Source organism: Pseudophryne corroboree, chromosome 2, assembly GCF_028390025.1.
Source record: "Pseudophryne corroboree isolate aPseCor3 chromosome 2, aPseCor3.hap2, whole genome shotgun sequence".
Taxonomy (NCBI): domain Eukaryota; kingdom Metazoa; phylum Chordata; class Amphibia; order Anura; family Myobatrachidae; genus Pseudophryne; species Pseudophryne corroboree.
In genome coordinates this window covers 500,208,724-500,233,769 of record NC_086445.1, presented here as the reverse complement: position 1 = coordinate 500,233,769, position 25,046 = coordinate 500,208,724, and the positions used below count along the sequence as shown (strand labels likewise).

At 44.9% G+C, this 25,046-nt stretch overlaps 1 protein-coding gene across 4 annotated transcripts in view; it reads left to right on the top strand.

Annotated features, from left to right (window-relative positions):
* The window catches only part of ULK2 (unc-51 like autophagy activating kinase 2), a 194,424-nt gene that overhangs the window by 150,770 nt on the left and 18,608 nt on the right, over window positions 1-25,046 (top strand). For 3 of the 4 annotated variants that reach the window (XM_063954004.1, XM_063954007.1, XM_063954006.1), the window contains 11 exons: window positions 1,303-1,440; window positions 4,345-4,493; window positions 5,501-5,581; window positions 6,050-6,333; window positions 7,216-7,409; window positions 8,892-9,001; window positions 9,323-9,463; window positions 10,084-10,292; window positions 23,639-23,817; window positions 24,536-24,654; window positions 24,763-24,920. In XM_063954004.1, coding sequence (XP_063810074.1) covers window positions 1,303-1,440; window positions 4,345-4,493; window positions 5,501-5,581; window positions 6,050-6,333; window positions 7,216-7,409; window positions 8,892-9,001; window positions 9,323-9,463; window positions 10,084-10,292; window positions 23,639-23,817; window positions 24,536-24,654; window positions 24,763-24,920 — 1,762 coding nt within the window. The remainder of the gene's footprint in view (window positions 1-1,302; window positions 1,441-4,344; window positions 4,494-5,500; window positions 5,582-6,049; window positions 6,334-7,215; window positions 7,410-8,891; window positions 9,002-9,322; window positions 9,464-10,083; window positions 10,293-23,638; window positions 23,818-24,535; window positions 24,655-24,762; window positions 24,921-25,046) is intronic. The other variant, XM_063954005.1, reaches the window with a different exon arrangement.

Here is a 25,046-nt window from a genome sequence, read left to right as displayed (position 1 = left end):
CTAATCACAGTTACAGGATTCATTAGAAACAGTAATGGCAACCATTGATGGAGAACATACCGTTGGCCATCCCTAGTGGGCGTGAGAGCCTGGGGGCAGCCCAGCTGCTTCGGTATTTCTGTTCAAACCCCCAGAATGACAAAAACAAGGATGTGACGCGGGGCCATGCCCCTTTTTCACAATGTGTCCCACCTTTCATATGTCAGGAAAATAAGATGAGACAGTACAACTACTATTCGTACCCTCTAACAGGGCATGTACTAATAATTTGAATGATATTTTATGTGTGTGTGTGCAGACCCTCCAACATGACCTGCCCCACTAGGTACAAAATACTCTGTTCCCGGACTTCCCTCTTAATTTATGATTTCCATCACCTGTGTTGAACTAGTTAAATGATAAGAAAGCTGTTTCTTCACAGGTGATGGCAATAATAAATCAAGAGGGAAGTCCAGAAACAGAGCATTTTGTACCTAGTGGGGCGGGTCATGTTGGAGGGTATGTGTGTGTGTGTGTGTATGTATATATGTGTATATATATATATATATATATATATATATAACACACACACACACACACACACACACACACACACACACACACACACACACACACAAACACAATAAATAGCTTTCTGGGTGTTTTCATATGCATCATTCAGTTTTGTAATGTATTTCATTTTGGAGCAGAATCAACAGATAAAACATTTCTAGAACTCCAGTTGCTTTGCCTGATTTACACCTAAGTTTGGAACAAGCAGGTAAACACTTCTAAGTAGAGGTAAAAAAAAATATGCAGTTAAATCTGGTATCACATGTTGACCTGACTCCCGAGAATGAATTGATGTGGATAAGAGTTCTTTGTTTTCTGACCATAAACTTACATAATGTGCCGTTATATGTAACCTGCTGTGCATGGTTAAGTCCATGTAAACAGTACAGCTGGTGTGAACTCCACTTGTACTTCCTGTTCTGTTGAGTTCCTAGAATTGCTTTGTTTTGCTTTGCAGTGTGTGGAGGAGGCTGGAAGTGGGGAGGAACTTAGTCCTGCTGATTGTATGAAGGCAAAAATGTTCTATGCTTGAACACTACTGAATAGACTCAACAGGGAGCTGTTCTTTCTCTAGCGAAATTGAGTGTATTTCTGTAATTTAGTAAGAGCAATAGATTTTTAAGCCATTAGCGTTGACACTTGAGTACATTTTTATTCTTGGTTTTGCTTCTCCGGCTGTGCAATGGTTCAAATAACCCAGAGACCAGTGTGCAGGGATTTATTCCCTATCTCCATGCTTTTTAACTTCAGGCAAAGCCAGCCTCAGGTGTCTCCACGCAGCGAAACAGCACCAATTCCTGTTCCAACTCAGCTACGGAATTATCAGCGCATAGAGCAGAATCTCTCGTCCACCGCTAGCCCAACATCTAATCCTCATGGGTCACCAAGGTACGTTCCAATATACTTTTGTTTCTTGTGTGGCATGACATTACTTTGCTCTCAAAGGAATTGTCACCACCTGATGTCTGGAAAGTGTGGATACTTCCTGTCTCCTGTTCTGCTAGCCTGATATAACGGAGACAGGTAATTAAGGCTACACATGTCTCAGGGATATGCAATGTGTAAGTGAGAAATTGATTATGTACATTACTTGCCATGTGTGTCTGTTTAATACAGTAGTGACAAGAGGAAGACATGCGGCTCTTTTGATCAGCAGTACATTCCATTCTTGATATCTAGCACAGCATATTAGCAGAGCATTAGTAGGTGTATGCCTGTGATTATCTCTCCTTACCTATGAATGAGCATTGCTCTACAATCCTAAAATAATCTGAACCTCAGCTGTTATCCACATAACCATAATGTAATCATTTGTTGTGTACATGCAATTTGTAGTTCACCTCCTCTCCGCAGATATAATTGCAACCCCCATTCCAGGCTAATGGGCCCTACACATTAGGCTATATAACTGAACAATATAAACGTTCCCGTTTATTAATGAACGAGAACTCGTTCATATCGTTCAGCGTGTAGGCACCAACGATGAACGATGCGCAACCCCGCGCTCGTTCATCGTTGGTGCTGGGTCGCTTATGCATGCAGGCCAATATAGACAATCTCGTCCATAGTAGCATGCAGTGCTATGGTGACGGGGGGAGTGAAGAAACTGCACGCCGCTGGGTCGCCCTTCTGCCGTATCGGCTGCCGGGCAGCTCGGTGGCGGGTCGCCGAATGTGTAGGGCCTATAAGTCCTTAGCTTTACGATGCCCTTAATAAATGTTATGTTGCTTATCAGTAACCTAGTCCTAGATCAAACTAGTTTAAAAGTCTGATCACATTTATTTTACAAACCTAATGACGACTAGATTTGATAAATGCAATAATGGAATAAATCAAGACCACTGAAAGTTTTGTAATTAAAGTGGATGTGAAATTCTTAATTGTACATTATTGATGTATACGTAAATAATGGATGGGCAGATAAGCTTTATGATCTATGTAGTCTTTTATCTGTGTAAATGATGTCCTGATAATCTAATGAATGGATGTTTGTACACAAATTTGTTTTATTTTACTGGTTTTCAATCTCTTGGGCAGATGTATTAAGCCTGGAGAAGTGATAAACCAGTGATAAGTGCAAGGTGATAACGCACCAGCCAATCAGCTCCAATATGTAAATTGACAGTTGTGAGCTGATTGGCTGGTCCGTTCTCACCTTACGCTTATCACTGCTTTATCACTTCTCCAGGCTTAATACATCTGCCCCTCTGTCTCCGTGACCCTAAACAGTTCACATTTTCCAGGACACCTAGCAGGTGCACAGGTGTATTCATTAACACTGACACATTTCACGACCCCTAGCAGGCGCACAGGCATATACATTACTCACTGACGCATTTTCCAGGTCACCTAGCAGGCGCACAGGCATATTCATAACTCACTGACACATTTTCCGGGACACCTAGCAGATGCACAGGCGTATTCATGACTCACACATTCCCAGGGCACCTAGCAGGCGCACAGGCGTATTCATGACTCATTGACGCATTTCCCAGGTCACCTAGCAGGCGCACAGGCGTATTCATGACTCATTGACACATTTCCCAGGTCACCTAGCAGGCGCACAGGCATATTCATGACTCACTGACACATTTCCCAGGTCACCTAGCAGGCGCACAGGCGTATTCATGACTCATTGACACATTCCCAGGTCACCTAGTAGGCGCACAGGCGAATCCATGACTCACTGACACATTTACAGGTCACCTAGCAGGTGCACAGGCGTATTCATGACTCACTGACACATTTCCTAGGTCAACTAGTAGGCGCACAGGTGTATTCATTACTCATTGACATATTTCCCAGGTCACCTAGCAGGTGCACAGGCGTATTCATGACTCATTGACACATTTCCTAGGTCAGCTAGTAGGCGCACAGGTGTATTCATTACTCATTGACATATTTCCCAGGTCACCTAGCAGGTGCACAGGCGTATTCATAACTCATTGACACATTTCCCAGGTCACCTAGCAGGCGCACAGGCGTATTCATGACTCATTGACACATTTCCCAGGTCACCTAGCAGGCGCACAGGCTTATTCATGACTCATTGACACATTTCCCAGGTCACCTAGCAGGCGCACAGGCGTATTCATGACTCATTGACACATTTTCCAGGTCACCTAGCAGGCGCACAGGCATATTCATGACTCACTGACACATTTCCTAGATCACCTAGCAAGCGCACAGGCGTATTCATGACTCACTGACACATTCCCAGGCCACCTACTGTAGCAGGGGCACAGGCGTGTTCATGACTTATTTTAAAAGCAATCAGGTGGATCCAATTATTTCACTTGGGTTGATGCTAGATTCAAGTGGGCTAAGGGACCTTTTCCGTCAGGAGGAGGAGCCACGACACAAGGGGGAGGAGCTAGGCCGGTGGGATAGTTCCTCTACTATCCACGCCACCAACTATTACCTTTAGTAATCAGGTGGCGAGCGAAGCGGAGCGCGCCACCGAAGCGTGGCGGGCGAAGCAAGCCCGCGAGGGTACTTTTCGGGTACCCTGTTTGGCCGTAGATCCTCCCCCTGGTGACGTGTCTCCTCCCTTAGGTTCGTCAGAAGGTCCCTTCTCCCACTCCGATATAGAACCAACCATTTCACTTGTGGACATTATATCACTCACTGATCTTTTTTTTAAACTTTTTTTTATTGTATTTGAACCTCAGCTGTTGTATGAAAATCCACCTTAACTTAAAATAAAAAGAAATTACAGTTTACAGATTGTTCCATGAAGTATTCCAGGTGTTATATTAAATGTTACAGGGCAGATTTTTGTTTTCTCTTCAGCAGATCTGGGGCAGTGAGACGCTCCCATACCAGTCCCATGGGCTTTTTAAAGGTTGGCTCTGGTTCGCCCAGTTCGACAGACATGGCTACAGCTACTGGACGTCGATTATCTACTGGCTCTTCACGACCATATTCTCCATCACCTTTAGGTAACTTGTAAAGCTCATACTAAACTTGAATCTGCAATGTAATAATCATCAGCGGACAGTCTTTTTCCACTTTAAAACTCAGTGCAATTTGCGGTCACTCTGTGTTTACAAACAGTGCCATGGTCACAGTATCTGAATGGCCAGACCTGTGCACGCCTTGGGAATGCGAGTTTACTATCATTTTGCACAGATTCAGTTCAGATGCTGGGTTGAACAGTTGTTGAACAGTGCTGTGTGTTGGAGCGTAGGCTTTCAGGTCCATCAGTGACTGTTCACATGGAGGTGGAGATAATGGGGGTCATACCGACCCGTTCGCACGCAGCGGTTCTTCGCTGCTGTGCGAACGGGTCGGAAATGCGCATGCGCGGTGGACGCATTGCACACGCGTGTTGTCGCCGGGCCGCGATACCGCCAGCGCGAAAAGTGATCGCAGCAGCAATCGCAAGAAGACAGACAGACGGGAGGTGTTCCGGGGTAGATACTCACCGTTTTCCAGGCGTGGTGAGTCCAACGCAGGCAGATCCAGGCGTTTGGAGCGCGGATGTCTGACGTCACAGCCGAGACCTTCATCACTGGATCCGTCGTACTGGGTAAGTAGCTGCAGGGCTGCACAAGCGATCGCAGCCCTGCTATGCTAAAATACACTCCCCAAAAGGCGGCGTCGGGTTGATCACACGAGCAGCAAAAAGTTGATACGTGCGATCAACTCGGAATGACCCCCAATGATTCCACCGGTTTTCATACAAATGAACATTAAATGTACTTGCTGTTAAGTGTTCTAGTTTTTGAAAGATCTGTTTTTCTTCTAATAAAATGCATATTATGTACCAGTGAAGTGCTATTTGTTGTGTTGTGGTTAGTTGTGTATTCTGTTCAATCCACTTTGTCAGTGCAGAAAACAGATGATATAATGTACAAATAAAGAGTGCAGACAAGCGGCCATACATGAAAGATATGCATGTCCTACTAAATGGCGCTTCTGTTTCCCTTTTGTGGTTGTTGTACAGTTGGAACCATCCCAGAGCAGCTTGGACACTGCTGTTGTGGACATGCCCAAGGACACGAGTCGAGAAGTAGAAGCTCTTCAGGTAGTAAGAGCCAAAATCTGTTGCTAAAAATAGTTCATTTTAGGACGTTAGACTAAGCAGGATGTTTACAACAATACTGTATGTATTACACATTGCTGAGTATAGAGCCCGACCTTTATCACACTATAAATGACAAGGTGACCAAAGTGTCACTTACCCAAGCAGACCTCTCACATGTAATAAACCTATTACTGGCTTCACCCTACAGACCTATGACTGTTATGACGTTAGTTAAAGCTGATTCACCAGATATACATCTAAATAAATAAAAGTTAAAAATATATAAATAAAATTAACTTGTTAAAAGGAAAATGTTATGTCTTCCACTCGCTAACTAGTGAGCTCCCAACTTTAATACAATAGGTCCAGCTCTGTCTGGAAAATGTATTGTATCTTTAAAGTATAAATAAGTGATTTGAGGTTTGTGATGTTGAATTTGTTTCTGCAACGTATTTGTTTTGTGTTCAGGTTCCCCAGTTCCCCAGTCGCAGTCACCTCAATCTTTGCTAGGTGGAAGGCTGCAAAGTGCCCCAACCCTCACTGACATCTACCAGAACAAACAGAAACTACGAAAGCAGCACTCAGACCCTGTGTGTCCCTCATATGCTGGACATGGCTTTAGTCATTCTCCACAGCCTACGCGGCCTGTCAGCCTTGGAGCTTCCCCCACAAAACACATGGGATCATCCCCAAGGAGCTCAGAATGGCTATATAAAACACCCTTACCCACCATAATTGGATCGCCAACCAAGGTTTGTTATTTTCTAGATCATGATAAGGTGTTTTTCAAACTATTATATACTACCCCAAGGTATGTGGTTTTGTAGTTATATCAACCATAATATTCCAAGGCAATACAACTCATAATTTCCATTGATAACTGCTGCCAGTTAGGAGCTTTGCAGATGAAGAAATGATAATTTATTCTGGATATTGTCTCTATGTAAGGCACCACAGTGTGCCTTACAACTACAGGACATGCTTAAAACAGAGCACCCGGGGGAAACCCACGCCAGCACAGGAAGAATATACAAACCCTGCACAGTTAGGGTCATGTTCCTTTATATGTGCAGTACAAAACACAAATAGTGTCGCTTTTAGACTTTTAAGCAGGCAAAATGTTGACACCTCTACGGGGATGTATGTACAGTATAATGGTGCTGGGGTGTACATGTTTTAGGTAAGGGTGAATCATTGAATTGGACTCTGGAGCAGCCAGTGTGGTTTGTAGAGTGGTGCAGCAGTGCTAAATATCTGTCTTTGTTGCAGCATTTTAGACAGGTGGTGATGGATGGGTGAGGTGAACGCCTGATAGGGTGTGGTGCCAGTAACTGGGAGTGCATATAAGCGAGAGGGCCAGAGTTACATGATTTAAGAATAATACTTTAAGCAGTTCTAAAGACCCAAGGGTCCTCTCATGGGATTGATATATTGTAATGTCTTTGAAATTGCCTGTCTAGACACATGGGGTGTTTCAGCAGATCACCCCCGCCTCCTTTATACTTGAGTCTAATAGAATATTTGTATAGCAATGGGCTACTGCCAACTTGACCATCTGTGGCTAGAATCCGATGTTGGTATGTTCTATTGAAATAACCTTTAAATCTGACTGTTTTAATTGTATTGTTTTCCAGGCAACGGCTCCATTCAAGATACCGAAAACACAAGCATCCTCAAACCTGCCTGCTCTAGTTACTCGTCAGGGACCTGTAGATGTTCTTGTACAGACCAAAGACCTGTCTTACCTGAGGGAGTTTTCCCATTACAATTGCCCACACGGGAGTGACAAGCTAGGAACAGCAGAACATGGCAAAGCTACTTTTGGAAGGTGAGATCGTGTGTTCTGCGCGCTGAAAAAGTTTAGCATTTCTATGCTTTTGTAAGCAAGTGTTGAACGCAGCATTATATAACTTATCCAGGAAAATTATGCTGGAATAACAAAGTCTAAAATTTTGTTTTCTGTCTTTCTTACACACACACACATATATATATATATATATATATATATATATATATAATGTGTGTGTATGTTCACGTCTTACTTTTAAATCGTTACATTTTGGGGAAACACTCTAACCAGTTGCACGTCACATGGGATGTGACTGCAGCCAGATCAGCTTTCACTGACCGCTCACCTATAACTTGGGAAATCCTTCTGCACATGTGTACATTTCCTGCTCTGGCCCTCTGCTTATGTAGCAGTCTATGGGCATAATTCAGACCCGATCGCTGCAACTGCAGCGATCAGTCTGAAGCCCTTTCTGGAGTGAACACGTGCAGCGGCCACACTGTGCGTGCGCACCCAGTAGGACCCAGTGAGATGCGAAAGCACAGCTTCCACTGGTGCGATTGCCTCTGCCTGATTGAAAGGCAGAGGCTGTCGCAGGGCGGGATCACCCCCTGTGACTGCCAAATTTGCTCCTTAGAATCACATGGAAACAGTTGTGCAAATGAGGAGCACAGGTCTTTGTAATCAGAATTGTGACATACATTTTTTAGTTAAAAAAGCTGAAAAGTTCAAACTTTTCACATGCAATATATTTCTTTATATATAGTTTTCATATGTATTCTAGCCATTTTTGGGGGTTTTCATTGTTAAGATTCTTATGTTGCTGTTTGCCTAGTGATAAGTAATTTGCTGCCATCTAGTGGACATTTCAGTAATTAATACACACAATAGTAAAGAGACGAATTAGAATACTTGTGTTCTTTGATGTGAATGTGTTGTCTCGTGTACATGAAGACAACTGAAATACTGAATCGTAGATATTTTCACCTAAAATGTGTATTAACAGAGCACAACTTCCACTAAAATAATATAAAGATTGTTGACCGTATATAACGTGATACTTATCTTATACAGTAAATGAATCTTTAATAATAAAGTAACACTTGCAATTAGTTCTAGATACATATCCTCAATTGTGCTTTTTTTTAAAGTATCAGCAATGTTGTGGAAGCACCTCCCCTGCTTGCTTCCTTCTTGTTGTTCTTTCAAAAAGTTTCTTTATGTAATTACATAATGCTATATCAGTAAGGTCTGGATTTTACCATGTCTAACTACTTGATTGTCTAATTGTATACACCACTTTTCAATGCTACACACATATAAGTAATGGGTGATGAGTGTTGATTTCTGAAATGCTGTCTTAATTCTGGTATAATGCTTTCAGAGCAGCTGGACATGTGGGGCCAGATACAAGAGTGTTATTTTTCTATCCTGTCTAATAAATAAAAGCTAGTGCAGTCATTTAGGTGGCTAGAGCATTACATTACAGTGAGCAGTAATGAATCATGCTCTCTTTGTCAGGTCTGTGAGTGCAGGGAAGCTGTCCGATCAGACAGGGAGAGCTATACTAGGAGGACAACATTACCAGGGAAGCACAGACAGTCTGAACTCTGAGCGCCCCATGGATACAGGTAATCTATACTTTCTCTGTATTGTTGCAATGTTGTATCCATAATAAAGAATTGAATGTTTTCTTTATGTCTTTGTGTATTGCGATCTGTAACTTAATATTACATCTGTTTACTGTAGTTCCCCATTTCGCTTTATTGTGTTGAAATCTCTGCAGATGTCTAGAACTGTTTCTGTGAAGGTTAAATTCACTTTAATACCCTCCCTTTATATGTTCAGGCAAATAAAATAGATGATAAATGAAATACGAGTTTATTAATGTAATGTGACAGGTTGCTTTATAATAGTTCAGCACGTTAAGTGTAATATAAACTTATTTTCAGTCCCTGCTGGTGCTACAGGAAGTGCCCTCACAGTCCCCACTGTGGGTTCCAGAGCTGTGATGTTTACAGTAGGGTCTCCTCCCAACAGTGCTACTCCTCCCACCTGCTCGCATATGATGATGAGGACTCGAGCCACTTCAGGTAATGCTTTCACAATTTACTATTATCTCATAATGTGAGTGATTGAAATACAATGATTTTATTAGCTAATAAGGTGTAGGACCGCCGTTGGTATGCAAGATGCGTCTCAGACGCAAGGTAAAGTAAAAAGACGCACGAGCAGCTTTGCTCCGTGCGCCTTGTAGCGCAGGGAGCAAAGATGTAAGAGGACACATCTGTATGTATGTCTGTCTGTGTATATGTGTTTATGTATATCTGTGCATATGTATGTCTGTATCTCAACCCTTTTTGAACCTCATTCTTTGTAAGGATATTGATATGTCTATCCCAAGCATGATTAAATTGCTGTACTCTTTTAGCCTCTACCACAGCTAATGCGAGGCTATTCCACTTTTCCACTGACCTTTCTGTGAAGTAATTTTTCCTTAAATTTCCCCTGACCTGCCTCCCTTCAGTTTCAGTTTATATATATATATATATATATATATATATATATATATATATATATATATATATATATATATATATATATATATATATATATATATATATATATATATTCGATTTCATATACATTATATTATCTCCTCCCCACCTTTCCTTCCCCAGACTATAATACTTGTGTGCTTTGTCATATACAGTTGGCTCCAACAGCTCTGGTGGCTCTCTCTGCTCCACAAGTGGTCGTGTGTACATGGGGTCACCGTCTGGAGTTCACATGGGCTCATCTCCTCCCAGCGCCGATGCAGCACCATGCTTTAAATATATGTCTTACGGCACATCCCCCCCAAGCCTGGAAGACTTCATCACATTTGAGGCCCCTGAACTACCTGAGGAAACTCTGATGGAGGTAAATGAAATGTGTGACCTCTGCAGTATTTAAGTAGAAAATTTATTTGTTTTCTTTCTCAGTACAATGAATAATAATTAGAGGTCTGCCATTTGGTTTGTAATGCAGTAGCCCTGAATATCAAGTAACAACTTTTAACTTAAAGGACTAAGGAACCCAAACTACTAGTTAGCTTTTTAACAGTAGGTAACAATTAAGGAGCACTCCGAGGCATACAGTAAACACTGGCAGTTATAAAATAGCAAATATAAATTATAAGCAGACAAAGCGGCATTCCTAGCAACAACCATAAAACAGAAACAGGGAGTGCTAGATATGTCTGCCTACAATAATGTAGAACAAACCATCCGAAACAATCTATAAAACTATAAAATGCATTCACACATAAAACATTAAACAAAAATTAGAAAAATTAAGTAAACGAATAAGTTCCCCACTAGGATTTTATGGCTTGGTAAATCCTAGCACTGACACTGGCAACACTAAGGGGAAAATTTAATTGAGCATCGGAGATTTAAAAAAAAAAAAAAAAGCGGCATGGACGTTTTCCCGCAACCGCTGGGTTTTCCTATTCAGTTTAGTTAAAGGAGAGAAAATGAGACGCGCTTGTTTCTTTTTTCAAGCACCCCCAGAGCAAGTCTGTTTTTTTCCTAAAATCGTAATTTTTTTAGGAAAAATAACTCAGGACTTGCTCTGGCACCATTGCAGCTATTACTTTGAGAATGTATGATGTCCCTTCCTTGTTTATTCAAAAGGTTTCCAGCTGGATTAATGTCAGGGCTCTTGAATGGGCCATATGTAATCTATTTTTCTCTATCGTCCTAGTGGATGCTGGGGTTCCTGAAAGGACCATGGGGAATAGCGGCTCCGCAGGAGACAGGGCACAAAAAGTAAAGCTTTAGGATCAGGTGGTGTGCACTGGCTCCTCCCCCTATGACCCTCCTCCAAGCCTCAGTTAGATTTTTGTGCCCGGCCGAGAAGGGTGCAATCTAGGTGGCTCTCCTAAAGAGCTGCTTAGAAAAGTTTAGCTTAGGTTTTTTATTTTACAGTGAGTCCTGCTGGCAACAGGATCACTGCAACGAGGGACTTAGGGGAGAAGAAGTGAACTCACCTGCGTGCAGGATGGATTGGCTTCTTTGGCTACTGGACATTAGCTCCAGAGGGACGATCACAGGTACAGCCTGGATGGTCACCGGAGCCTCGCCGCCGGCCCCCTTGCAGATGCTGAAACAAGAAGAAGGTCCAGAATCGGCGGCATGAAGACTCCTCAGTCTTCTTAAGGTAGCGCACAGCACTGCAGCTGTGCGCCATTTCCTCTCAGCACACTTCACACGGCAGTCACTGAGGGTGCAGGGCGCTGGGAGGGGGGCGCCCTGGGAGGCAATGAAAACCTATTTTTGGCTAAAAATACCTCACATATAGCCTCCGGGGGCTATATGGAGATATTTAACCCCTGCCAGAATCCGTTAAGAGCGGGAGACGAGGCCGCCGAAAAAGGGGCGGGGCCTATCTCCTCAGCACACAGCGCCATTTTCCCTCACAGAAAGGCTGGAGGGAAGGCTCCCAGGCTCTCCCCTGCACTGCACTACAGAAACAGGGTTAAAACAGAGAGGGGGGGCACTAATTTGGCGTTAGAAATATATAAAAAAGATGCTATAAGGGAAAACACTTATATAAGGTTGTCCCTATATAATTATAGCGTTTTTGGTGTGTGCTGGCAAACTCTCCCTCTGTCTCTCCAAAGGGCTAGTAGGTCCTGTCCTCTATCAGAGCATTCCCTGTGTGTGTGCTGTGTGTCGGTACGTGTGTGTCGACATGTATGAGGACGATGTTGGTGAGGAGGCGGAGCAATTGCCTGTAATGGTGATGTCACTCTCTAGGGAGTCGACACCGGAATGGATGGCTTATTTAGGGAATTACGTGATAATGTCAACACGCGCCAAGGTCGGTTGACGACATGAGACGGCCGACAAACAATTAGTACCGGTCCAGACGTCTCAAAAACACCGTCAGGGGTTTTAAAACGCCCGTTTACTTTAGTCGGTCGACACAGACACAGACAGGGACACTGAATCCAGTGTCGACGGTGAATAAACAAACGTATTCCTTATTAGGGCCACACGTTAAGGGCAATGAAGGAGGTGTTACATATTTCTGATACTACAAGTACCACAAAAGAGGGTATTATGTGGGATGTGAAAAAACTACCGTAGTTTTTCCTGAATCAGATAAATTAAATGAAGTGTGTGATGATGCGTGGGTTCCCCCCGATAGAAAATATGGGCGGTATACCCTTTCCCTCCAGAAGTTAGGGCGCGTTGGGAAACACCCCTTAGGGTGGATAAGGCGCTCACACGCTTATCAGAACAAGTGGCGGTACCGTCTATAGATAGGGCCGTCCTCAAGGAGCCAGCTGACAGGAGGCTGGAAAATATCATAAAAAGTATATACACACATACTGGTGTTATACTGCGACCAGCGATCGCCTCAGCCTGGATGTGCAGAGCTGGGGTGGCTTGGTCGGATTCCCTGACTAAAAATATTGATACCCTTGACAGGGACAGTATTTTATTGACTATAGAGCATTTAAGGATGCATTTCTATATATGCGAGATGCACAGAGGGATATTTGCACTCTGGCATCAAGAGTAAGTGCGATGTCCATATCTGCCAGAAGATGTTTATGGACACGACAGTGGTCAGGTGATGCAGATTCCAAACGGCACAAAGGTGTATTGCCGTATAAAGGAAAAGGAGTTATTTGGGGTCGGTCCATCGGACCTGGTGGCCACGGCAACTGCTGGAAAATCCACCGTTTTTACCCTAAGTCACATCTCTGCAGAAAAAGACACCGTCTTTTCAGCTTCAGTCCTTTCGTCCCTATAAGAGTCATATCTGCCCAGGGATAGAGGAAAGGGAAGAAGACTGCAGCAGGCAGCCCATTCCCAGGAACAGAAGCGTTCCACCGCTTCTGACAAGCTCTCAGCATGACGCTGAGACCGTACAGGACCCCTGGATCCTACAAGTAGTATCCCAGGGGTACAGATTGGAATGTCGAGACGTTTCCCCTGCGCAGGCTCCTGAAGTCTGCTTTACCAAGGTCTCCCTCCGACAAGGAGGCAGTATGGGAAACAATTCACGAGCTGTATTCCCAGCAGGTGATAATTAAATTACCCCTCCTACAACAAGAAATGGGGTATTATTCCACACTATATTGTGGTACTGAAGCCAGAAGGCTAGGTGAGACCTATTCTAAATCTAAAAAAAAAAAAAAAAATTTGAACACTTACAAAGGTTCAAATCAAGATGGAGTCACTCAGAGCAGTGTTAACGAACCGGGAAGAAGGGGACTATATGGTGTCCCGAGACATCAGGGATGCTTACCTCCATGTCCCAAATTTGCCCTTATCACTAAGGGTACCTCAGGTTCGTGGTACAGAACTGTCACTATCAGTTTCAGACGCTGCCGTTTGGATTGTCCACGGCACCCCGGGTCTTTACCAAGGTAATGGCCGAAATGATGGTTCTTCTTCGAAGAAAAGGCGTCTTAATTATCCCTTACTTGGACGATCTCCTGATAAGGGCAAAGTCCAGGGAACAGTTGGAGGTCGGAGTAGCACTATCTCGGATACTGTTACAACAGCAGGGGTGGATTCTAAATATTCCAAAATCGCAGCTGATCCCGACAACAAGTCTCCTGTGCTTAGGGATGATTCTGGACACAGTCCAGAAAAAGGTGTTTCTCCCGGAAGAGAAAGCCAGGGAGTTATCCGAGCTAGTCAGGAACCTCCTAAAATCAGTGCATCATTGCACAAGGGCCATGGTAAAAAAATGGTGACTTCCTTCGAAGCAATTCCAGTCGGCAGATTTCATGCAAGAACTTTTCAGTGGGATCTGCTGGACAAATGGTCCGGATCGCATCTTCAGATGCATCAGCGGATAACCCTATATCCAAGGACAAGGGTGTCTCTCCTGTGGTGGTTACAGAGTGCTCATCTTCTAGAGGGCCGCAGATTCGGCATTCAGTTTTGGATGTTGGTGACCATGGAGGCCAGCCCGAGAGGCTGGGGAGCAGTCACACAAGGAAAAAATTTCCAGGGAGTGTGATCAAGTCTGGAGATTTTTCTCCACATAAATATACTGGAGCTAAGGGCAATTTACAATGCTCTAAGCTTAGCAAGACCTCTGCTTCAAGGTCAGCCGGTATTGATCCAGTGGGATAAAACATCACGGCAGTCGCCCACGTAAATAGACAGGGCGGCACAAGAAGCAGGAGGGCAGTGGCAAAAACTGCAAGGACTTTTCGCTGGGCGGAAAATCATGTGATGGCACTGTCAGCAGTGTTTCATTCCGGGAATGGAAACTGGGAAGCAGACTTCCTCAGTAGGCACGACCTCCACCCGGCAGAGTGGGAACTTCATGGGGAAGTTTTCCACATGATTGTAAACCGTTGGGAATTACCAAAGGTGGACATGATGGCGTCCCGTCTGAACAAAAAACGGGACAGGTATTGCGCCAGGTTAAGAGACCCTCAGGCAATAGCTGTGGACGTTCTGGTAACACCGTGGGTGTACCAGTCGGTGTATGTGTTCCATCCTCTGCTTTTCATACCTAAGGTACTGAGAATTATAAGACATAGAGGAGTAAGAACTATACTCATGGCTCCGGATTGGCCAAGAAGGACTTGGTACCCGGAACTTCAAGAGATGCTCACAGAGGACTTATGGCCTCTGCCGCTAAGAAGGGACTTGTTTCAGCAAGTACCATGTCTGTTCCAAGACTTACCGCGGCTGCGTTTGACGGCATGGCGGTGGAACGCCGGATCCTAAGGGAAAAGGCATTCAGGAAGAGGTCATTCCTACCCTGGTCAAAGCCAGAAAGGAGGTGACCGCACAACATTATCACCACATGTGGCGAAAATATGTTGCGTGGTGTGAGGCCAGGAAGGCCCCACGAAGAAATTTCAACTCGGTCGATTCCTGCATTTCCTGCAAACAGGAGTGTCTATGGGCCTCAAATTGGGGTCCATTAAGGTTCAAATTTCGGCCCTGTCGATTTTTCTTCCAGAAAGAATTGGCTTCAGTTCCTGAAGTCCAGAAGTTTGTCAAGGGAGTATTGCATATACAACCCCCTTTTGTGCCTCCAGTGGCACTGTGGGATCTCAACGTAGTTCTGGGATTCCTCAAAACACATTGGTTTAAAACCAGTCAAATCTGTGGATTTGAAGCATCTCACATGAAAAGTGAACATGCTCTTGGACCTGGCCTGGACCAGGCGAGTGTCAAATTGGTGGGTTTTTTTTCTCAAAAAAGCCCATATCTGTTTGTCCATTCGGACAGGGCAGAGCTGCGGACTCGTCCCCAGTTCTCTCCCTAAGGTGGTGTCAGTGTTTCACCTGAACCAGCTTATTGTGGTGTCTTGCGCCTACTAGGGACTTGGAGGACTCCAAGTTGCTAGATGTGGTCAGGGCCCTGAAAATATAGGTTCCAGGACGGCTGGAGTCAGGAAAACTGACTTGCTGTTATCCTGTATGCACCCAACAAACTGGGTGCTCTTGCTTCTAAGCAGACTTTTGCTAGTTGGATGTGTAATACAATTCAGCTTGCACATTCTGTGGCAGGCCTGCCACAGCCAAAATATGTAAATGCCCATTCCACAAGGAAGGTGGGCTCATCTTGGGCGGCTGCCCGAGGGGTCTCGGCTTTACAACTTTGCCGAGCGGCTATTTAGTCAGGGGCAAACACGTTTGTAAAATCCTACAAATTTGATACCCTGGCTAAGGAGGACCTGGAGTTCTCTCATTCGGTGCTGCAGAGTCATCCGCACTCTCCCGCCCGTTTGGGAGCTTTGGTATAATCCCCATGGTCCTTTCAGGAACCCCAGCATCCACTAGGACGATAGAGAAAATAAGAATTTACTTACCGATAATTCTATTTCTCGGAGTCCGTAGTGGATGCTGGGCGCCCATCCCAAGTGCGGATTATCTGCATTACTTGTACATAGTTACAAACATCGGGTTATTATTTGTTGTGAGCCATCTTTTCAGAGGCTCCGCTGTTATCATACTGTTAACTGGGTTCAGATCACAGGTTGTACAGTGTGATTGGTGTGGCTGGTATGAGTCTTACCCGGGATTCATAAATCCTTCCTTATTGTGTACGCTCGTCCGGGCACAGTATCCTAACTGAGGCTTGGAGGAGGGTCATAGGGGGAGGAGCCAGTGCACACCACCTGATCCTAAAGCTTTACTTTTTGTGCCCTGTCTCCTGCGGAGCCGCTATTCCCCATGGTCCTTTCAGGAACCCCAGCATCCACTACGGACTCCGAGAAATAGAATTATCGGTAAGTAAATTCTTATTTATTTTTTAAGCCACTTATGGCGCTTTATGTTAGTGTTTTTTCAAAACAAACTTCCTCCCCACACTGAGGTACAGTGGGGCAGATGTATTTACCTGGAGAAGGCGTAAGGAAGTGATTAAACCAGTGATAAGTGCAAGGTGATTAACGCACCAGCCAATCAGCTCCTTACTGTTAATTTACATATTGAAGCTAATTGGCTGGTGCCTTTATCACCTTGCATTTATCACTGGTTTATCACTTCATTATGCCTTCTCTTAGTTAATACATCTGCCCCAGTATTTGACATACTGTCTCATAATGTACAGATGAGCCACTCATTTCTTGAATTATTTTTGGTAATGTATTGGAAATCTGCAAAGGCAATTACAAGGGCGATAATCATATAAGTACTTAATTCCTAGATTATTTTTTTGTTCTGATACATAAATGTTTATTTGGCATGATGCTTCATTCTGTGCCAAACACACCTACTTCAATCAACAGCAAATTAAGACTCTGAGGCAGCAAAATGTAAAAACAAGTCCGGGGGACAGAGGCTATATATTTTATGAATCTATCAGAATTTTATATATTGAAGATAAAAATTTAATATCGCAGTAACCCTATTTCTCTATCGTCCTAGTGGATGCTGGGGTTCCTGAAAGGACCATGGGGAATAGCGGCTCCGCAGGAGACAGGGCACAAAAAGTAAAGCTTTAGGATCAGGTGGTGTGCACTGGCTCCTCCCCCTATGACCCTCCTCCAAGCCTCAGTTAGATTTTTGTGCCCGGCCGAGAAGGGTGCAATCTAGGTGGCTCTCCTAAAGAGCTGCTTAGAAAAGTTTAGCTTAGGTTTTTTATTTTACAGTGAGTCCTGCTGGCAACAGGATATCTGCAACGAGGGACTTAGGGGAGAAGAAGTGAACTCACCTGCGTGCAGGATGGATTGGCTTCTTGGCTACTGGACATTAGCTCCAGAGGGACGATCACAGGTACAGCCTGGATGGTCACCGGAGCCTCGCCGCCGGCCCCCTTGCAGATGCTGAAACGAGAAGAGGTCCAGAATCGGCGGCAGAAGACTCCTCAGTCTTCTTAAGGTAGCGCACAGCACTGCAGCTGTGCGCCATTTTCCTCTCAGCACACTTCACACGGCAGTCACTGAGGGTGCAGGGCGCTGGGAGGGGGGCGCCCTGGGAGGCAAATGAAAACCTTTTTTGGCTAAAAATACCTCACATATAGCCTCCGGGGGCTATATGGAGATATTTAACCCCTGCCAGAATCCGTTAAGAGCGGGAGACGATGCCGCCGAAAAAGGGGCGGGGCCTATCTCCTCAGCACACAGCGCCATTTTCCCTCACAGAAAGGCTGGAGGGAAGGCTCCCAGGCTCTCCCCTGCACTGCACTACAGAAACAGGGTTAAAACAGAGAGGGGGGGCACTAATTTGGCGTTAGAAATATATAAAAAAGATGCTATAAGGGAAAACACTTATATAAGGTTGTCCCTATATAATTATAGCGTTTTTGGTGTGTGCTGGCAAACTCTCCCTCTGTCTCTCCAAAGGGCTAGTGGGTCCTGTCCTCTATCAGAGCATTCCCTGTGTGTGTGTGCTGTGTGTCGGTACGTGTGTGTCGACATGTATGAGGACGATGTTGGTGAGGAGGCGGAGCAATTGCCTGTAATGGTGATGTCACTCTCTAGGGAGTCGACACCGGAATGGATGGCTTATTTAGGGAATTACGTGATAATGTCAACACGCGCCAAGGTCGGTTGACGACATGAGACGGCCGACAAACAATTAGTACCGGTCCAGACGTCTCAAAAACACCGTCAGGGGTTTTAAAACGCCCGTTTACTTTAGTCGGTCGACACAGACACAGACAGGGACACTGAATCCAGTGTCGACGGTGAATAAACAAACGTATTCCTTATTAGGGCCACACGTTAAGGGCAATGAAGGAGGTGTTACATATTTCTGATACTACAAGTACCACAAAAGAGGGTATTATGTGGGATGTGAAAAAACTACCGTAGTTTTTCCTGAATCAGATAAATTAAATGAAGTGTGTGATGATGCGTGGGTTCCCCCCGATAGAAAATATGGGCGGTATACCCTTTCCCGCCAGAAGTTAGGGCGCGTTGGGAAACACCCCTTAGGGTGGATAAGGCGCTCACACGCTTATCAGAACAAGTGGCGGTACCGTCTATAGATAGGGCCGTCCTCAAGGAGCCAGCTGACAGGAGGCTGGAAAAATATCATAAAAAGTATATACACACATACTGGTGTTATACTGCGACCAGCGATCGCCTCAGCCTGGATGTGCAGAGCTGGGGTGGCTTGGTCGGATTCCCTGACTAAAAATATTGATACCCTTGACAGGGACAGTATTTTATTGACTATAGAGCATTTAAAGGATGTATTTCTATATATGCGAGATGCACAGAGGGATATTTGCACTCTGGCATCAAGAGTAAGTGCGATGTCCATATCTGCCAGAAGATGTTTATGGACACGACAGTGGTCAGGTGATGCAGATTCCAAACGGCACAAAGGTGTATTGCCGTATAAAGGAAAAGGAGTTATTTGGGGTCGGTCCATCGGACCTGGTGGCCACGGCAACTGCTGGAAAATCCACCGTTTTTACCCTAAGTCACATCTCTGCAGAAAAAGACACCGTCTTTTCAGCTTCAGTCCTTTCGTCCCTATAAGAGTCATATCTGCCCAGGGATAGAGGAAAGGGAAGAAGACTGCAGCAGGCAGCCCATTCCCAGGAACAGAAGCGTTCCACCGCTTCTGACAAGCTCTCAGCATGACGCTGAGACCGTACAGGACCCCTGGATCCTACAAGTAGTATCCCAGGGGTACAGTTTGGAATGTCGAGACGTTTCCCCTGCGCAGGCTCCTGAAGTCTGCTTTACCAAGGTCTCCCTCCGACAAGGAGGCAGTATGGGAAAAAATTCACGAGCTGTATTCCCAGCAGGTGATAATTAAATTACCCCTCCTACAACAAGAAAAGGGGTATTATTCCACACTATATTGTGGTACTGAAGCCAGAAGGCTAGGTGAGACTTATTCTAAATCTAAAAAAATTTGAACACTTACAAAGGTTCAAATCAAGATGGAGTCACTCAGAGCAGTGATAACGAACCGGGATCCATGTCCCAAATTTGCCCTTATCACTAAGGGTACCTCAGGTTCGTGGTACAGAACTGTCACTATCAGTTTCAGACGCTGCCGTTTGGATTGTCTACGGCACCCCGGGTCTTTACCAAGGTAATGGCCGAAATGATGGTTCTTCTTCGAAGAAAAGGCGTCTTAATTATCCCTTACTTGGACGATCTCCTGATAAGGGCAAAGTCCAGGGAACAGTTGGAGGTCGGAGTAGCACTATCTCGGATACTGTTACAACAGCAGGGGTGGATTCTAAATATTCCAAAATCGCAGCTGATCCCGACAACAAGTCTCCTGTGCTTAGGGATGATTCTGGACACAGTCCAGAAAAAGGTGTTTCTCCCGGAAGAGAAAGCCAGGGAGTTATCCGAGCTAGTCAGGAACCTCCTAAAATCAGTGCATCATTGCACAAGGGCCATGGTAAAAAAAATGGTGACTTCCTTCGAAGCAATTCCAGTCGGCAGATTTCATGCAAGAACTTTTCAGTGGGATCTGCTGGACAAATGGTCCGGATCGCATCTTCAGATGCATCAGCGGATAACCCTATATCCAAGGACAAGGGTGTCTCTCCTGTGGTGGTTACAGAGTGCTCATCTTCTAGAGGGCCGCAGATTCGGCATTCAGTTTTGGATGTTGGTGACCACGGAGGCCAGCCCGAGAGGCTGGGGAGCAGTCACACAAGGAAAAAATTTCCAGGGAGTGTGATCAAGTCTGGAGATTTTTCTCCACATATATATAGCTAAGGGTAAATTTATAATGCTCTAAGCTTAGCAAGACCTCTGCTTCAAGGTCAGCCGGTATTGATCCAGTGGGATAAAACATCACGGCAGTCGCCCACGTAAATAGACAGGGCGGCACAAGAAGCAGGAGGGCAGTGGCAAAAACTGCAAGGACTTTTCGCTGGGCGGAAAATCATGTGATAGCACTGTCAGCAGTGTTTCATTCCGGGAATGGAAACTGGGAAGCAGACTTCCTCAGTAGGCACGACCTCCACCCGGCAGAGTGGGAACTTCATGGGGAAGTTTTCCACATAATTGTAAACCGTTGGGAATTACCAAAGGTGGACATGATGGCGTCCCGTCTGAACAAAAAACGGGACAGGTATTGCGCCAGGTTAAGAGACCCTCAGGCAATAGCTGTGGACGGTCTGGTAACACCGTGGGTGTACCAGTCGGTGTATGTGTTCCATCCTCTGCTTTTCATACCTAAGGTACTGAGAATTATAAGACGTAGAGGAGTAAGAACTATACTCATGGCTCCGGATTGGCCAAGAAGGACTTGGTACCCAGAACTTCAAGAGATGCTCACAGAGGACTTATGGCCTCTGCCGCTAAGAAGGGACTTGTTTCAGCAAGTACCAGGTCTGTTCCAAGACTTACCGCAGCTGCGTTTGACGGCATGGCGGTGGAACGCCGGATCCTAAGGGAAAAGGCATTCAGGAAGAGGTCATTCCTACCCTGGTCAAAGCCAGAAAGGAGGTGACCGCACAACATTATCACCACATGTGGCGAAAATATGTTGCGTGGTGTGAGGCCAGGAAGGCCCCACGAAGAAATTTCAACTCGGTCGATTCCTGCATTTCCTGCAAACAGGAGTGTCTATGGGCCTCAAATTGGGGTCCATTTAAGGTTCAAATTTCGGCCCTGTCGATTTTTCTTCCAGAAAGAATTGGCTTCAGTTACTGGAGTCCAGAAGTTTGTCAAGGGAGTATTGCATATACAACCCCCTTTTGTGCCTCCAGTGGCACTGTGGGATCTCAACGTAGTTCTGGGATTCCTCAAAACACATTGGTTTAAAACCAGTCAAATCTGTGGATTTGAAGCATCTCACATGAAAAGTGAACATGCTCTTGGACCTGGCCTGGACCAGGCGAGTGTCAAATTGGTGGTTTTTTTTCTCAAAAAAGCCCATATCTGTTTGTCCATTCGGACAGGGCAGAGCTGCGGACTCGTCCCCAGTTCTCTCCCTAAGGTGGTGTCAGTGTTTCACCTGAACCAGCTTATTGTGGTGTCTTGCGCCTACTAGGGACTTGGAGGACTCCAAGTTGCTAGATGTGGTCAGGGCCCTGAAAATATAGGTTCCAGGACGGCTGGAGTCAGGAAAACTGACTTGCTGTTATCCTGTATGCACCCAACAAACTGGGTGCTCTTGCTTTTAAGCAGACTTTTGCTAGTTGGATGTGTAATACAATTCAGCTTGCACATTCTGTGGCAGGCCTGCCACAGCCAAAATATGTAAATGCCCATTCCACAAGGAAGGTGGGCTCATCTTGGGCGGCTGCCCGAGGGGTCTCGGCTTTAAAACTTTGCCGAGCGGCTATTTAGTCAGGGGCAAACACATTTGTAAAATCCTACAAATTTGATACCCTGGCTAAGGAGGACCTGGAGTTCTCTCATTCGGTGCTGCAGAGTCATCCGCACTCTCCCGCCCGTTTGGGAGCTTTGGTATAATCCCCATGGTCCTTTCAGGAACCCCAGCATCCACTAGGACGATAGAGAAAATAAGAATTTACTTACCGATAATTCTATTTCTCGGAGTCCGTAGTGGATGCTGGGCGCCCATCCCAAGTGCGGATTATCTGCATTACTTGTACATAGTTACAAAAATCGGGTTATTATTGTTGTGAGCCATCTTTTCAGAGGCTCCGCTGTTATCATACTGTTAACTGGGTTCAGATCACAGGTTGTACAGTGTGATTGGTGTGGCTGGTATGAGTCTTACCCGGGATTCATAAATCCTTCCTTATTGTGTACGCTCGTCCGGGCACAGTACCTAACTGAGGCTTGGAGGAGGGTCATAGGGGGAGGAGCCAGTGCACACCACCTGATCCTAAAGCTTTACTTTTTGTGCCCTGTCTCCTGCGGAGCCGCTATTCCCCATGGTCCTTTCAGGAACCCCAGCATCCACTACGGACTCCGAGAAATAGAATTATCGGTAAGTAAATTCTTATTATTTTAGCCTTTTCTACGGAAAATGGCTGATGAGATATTAATAGCTTGCTCTTTATGCTGCAAGTTTGCTAGGAAGCTGGGTTCAGCTAAGTAATTTTCCTTTATGGTTTTCCTTTATTACTACAGTATTTTTGTGGAAATGTTATTTTTCATGTTGGTTCGTCTGGTATATATAGATATACAGGTTGAGTCTCCCTTATCCAAAATGCTTGGGACGAGAGGTATTTTGGATATCGGATTTTTCCGTATTTTGGAATAATTAGATACCATAATGAGATCTTATGATGATGGGACCTAAATCTAAGCACAGAATGCACTTATGTTACATATACACCCTAAATACACAGCCTGAAGGTAATTTTAGCCAATATTTTTTATAACTTTGTGCATTAAACAAAGTGTGTCTACATTCACACTTCATTTATGTTTCATATACACCTTATATACACAGCCTGAAGGTCATTTAATACAATATTATTAATAACTTTGTGTATTAAACAAAGTTTGTGTACATTGAGCCATCAAAAAACAAAGGTTTCACTATCTCACTCTCACTCAAAAAAGTCCGTATTTCGGAATATTCCGTATTTCGGAATATTTGGATATGGGATACTCAACCTGTATATGGTTTCTAGGTTTGTCCCATACCCTTTAGTCAAAGAGACACAAAGTGAATGAATTTATTATTTGTTAACAGTTTCTTACATAGCGCAGCAAATTCCATTGTGCTTTACAACTGGACACAATGATAAGACAAAACTGGGTAATAACAAACAGTCATAGTGGTAGGAAGGCCCTGCTCACATGCTTACAATCTAAGGGGAATGATATAATAAGCTGTAAGAAAGCACTATGACTATACCTGTTCTGTTCTATTCCCAATGCAGAGGGAGCACACGGACACTCTCAGACACCTCAATCTTATGCTTGCATTCACTGAGTGCGTGATGGAGCTGACCGCAGCACGGGGTGGCACTTCTGACCTGTGCACCTCTGCCGTGTCCCTCTACCAGATTCAGGAGAGCGTGGTGGTGGATCAGATCAGTCAGCTGAGCAAAGAGTGGGGGTAAGGACAGCAATTCACTCTGCTTGCTTGGTGATCATTTTCAAGCAGATCTCTAATGTTGTACGGGAATACATAAGTATTCCCGGCAGACGGGATGCCAGCTGTCAATATCCCGACAGCAGCATCCCGCCCGCTAGAATGCCGGCAGCGAGGTAAGTACAAAGAGTCCCCTTGTAGACTTGGTGGCTCACTGTGCTCGCCACATGTTCTATTCCCACTCTCTGGGTGTCGTGGACACCCACTAGAGGGAATAGCTCTTGTGCGCCGGGGTGTCAGCTGTTGGGATTCTGACGTCGGTATCCCGGCCGCCGGTGTCCCGACAGCCGGCAAATTAACTGCATGCCGTTGTTAGCTGTTGTTTCACTTTGAGTACTCTGCAGCCTGTGAAAGCACATCCTTTGTGGGGGGGTGGTCACAGTATGCCATGCATGTCCAAACTGCGGCCCTCCAGCTGTTGAGAAACTACACATCCCAGCATGCCCTAACACAGCTTTAGCATTCTCTGACAGCAAAACTGTGTCAGGGCATGCTGGGATATATAGTTATGGGATATGTAGCCTTTGAGGTTTCATTTGTGTGAGCATGCGGGTACTGTGAGTTACTCCCCTTTCCGACCCTGCAGAGTGCTTCGGTATCTGGTGGCTGCAATGTGTTCTGTATCTCCTGATGATATAGTGATGAGGCAAGTGCGTGACCTGGCTGCTATTGTGTTTTCCAGACAGGTAGAGCAGCTGGTGCTGTACATGAAAGCAGCTCAGTTCCTGGCATCTTCCCTGCAACTTGCCAAATCACAAATCAAATCTGGGAAGTTGACCCCTTCAAGTGCTGTAAAGCAAGGTAAGTTTCTCTGAAATTAATATTTACTTCTCAAATATCCGATTTGCTACTATGAAGAGGTCTATTTCTCCTTGTGGCACTGTGATTACTTCCCTTTCATTTTCCCAGTGGTGAAGAGCATGAATGAGCTCTACAAGTTCTGCATTAGTATGTGCAAGAAACTGACCGAGCAGCTGAACCACTTTTTCTCAGACAAGCAGCGTTTTGTGGATGAGATTAACAGCGTCACAGCAGAGAAATTAATGTACAACTGTGCTGTGGAGATGGTGAGCAGGCGGATCTTGTATGTTATAAGTCAGAGTATTTTGTTATTGCAGCTGGTCTAATAGATGAGACTATGGCAAATATTCAGCACGCACTTTGGTTCTATAAAATGACACCTAACACACAAT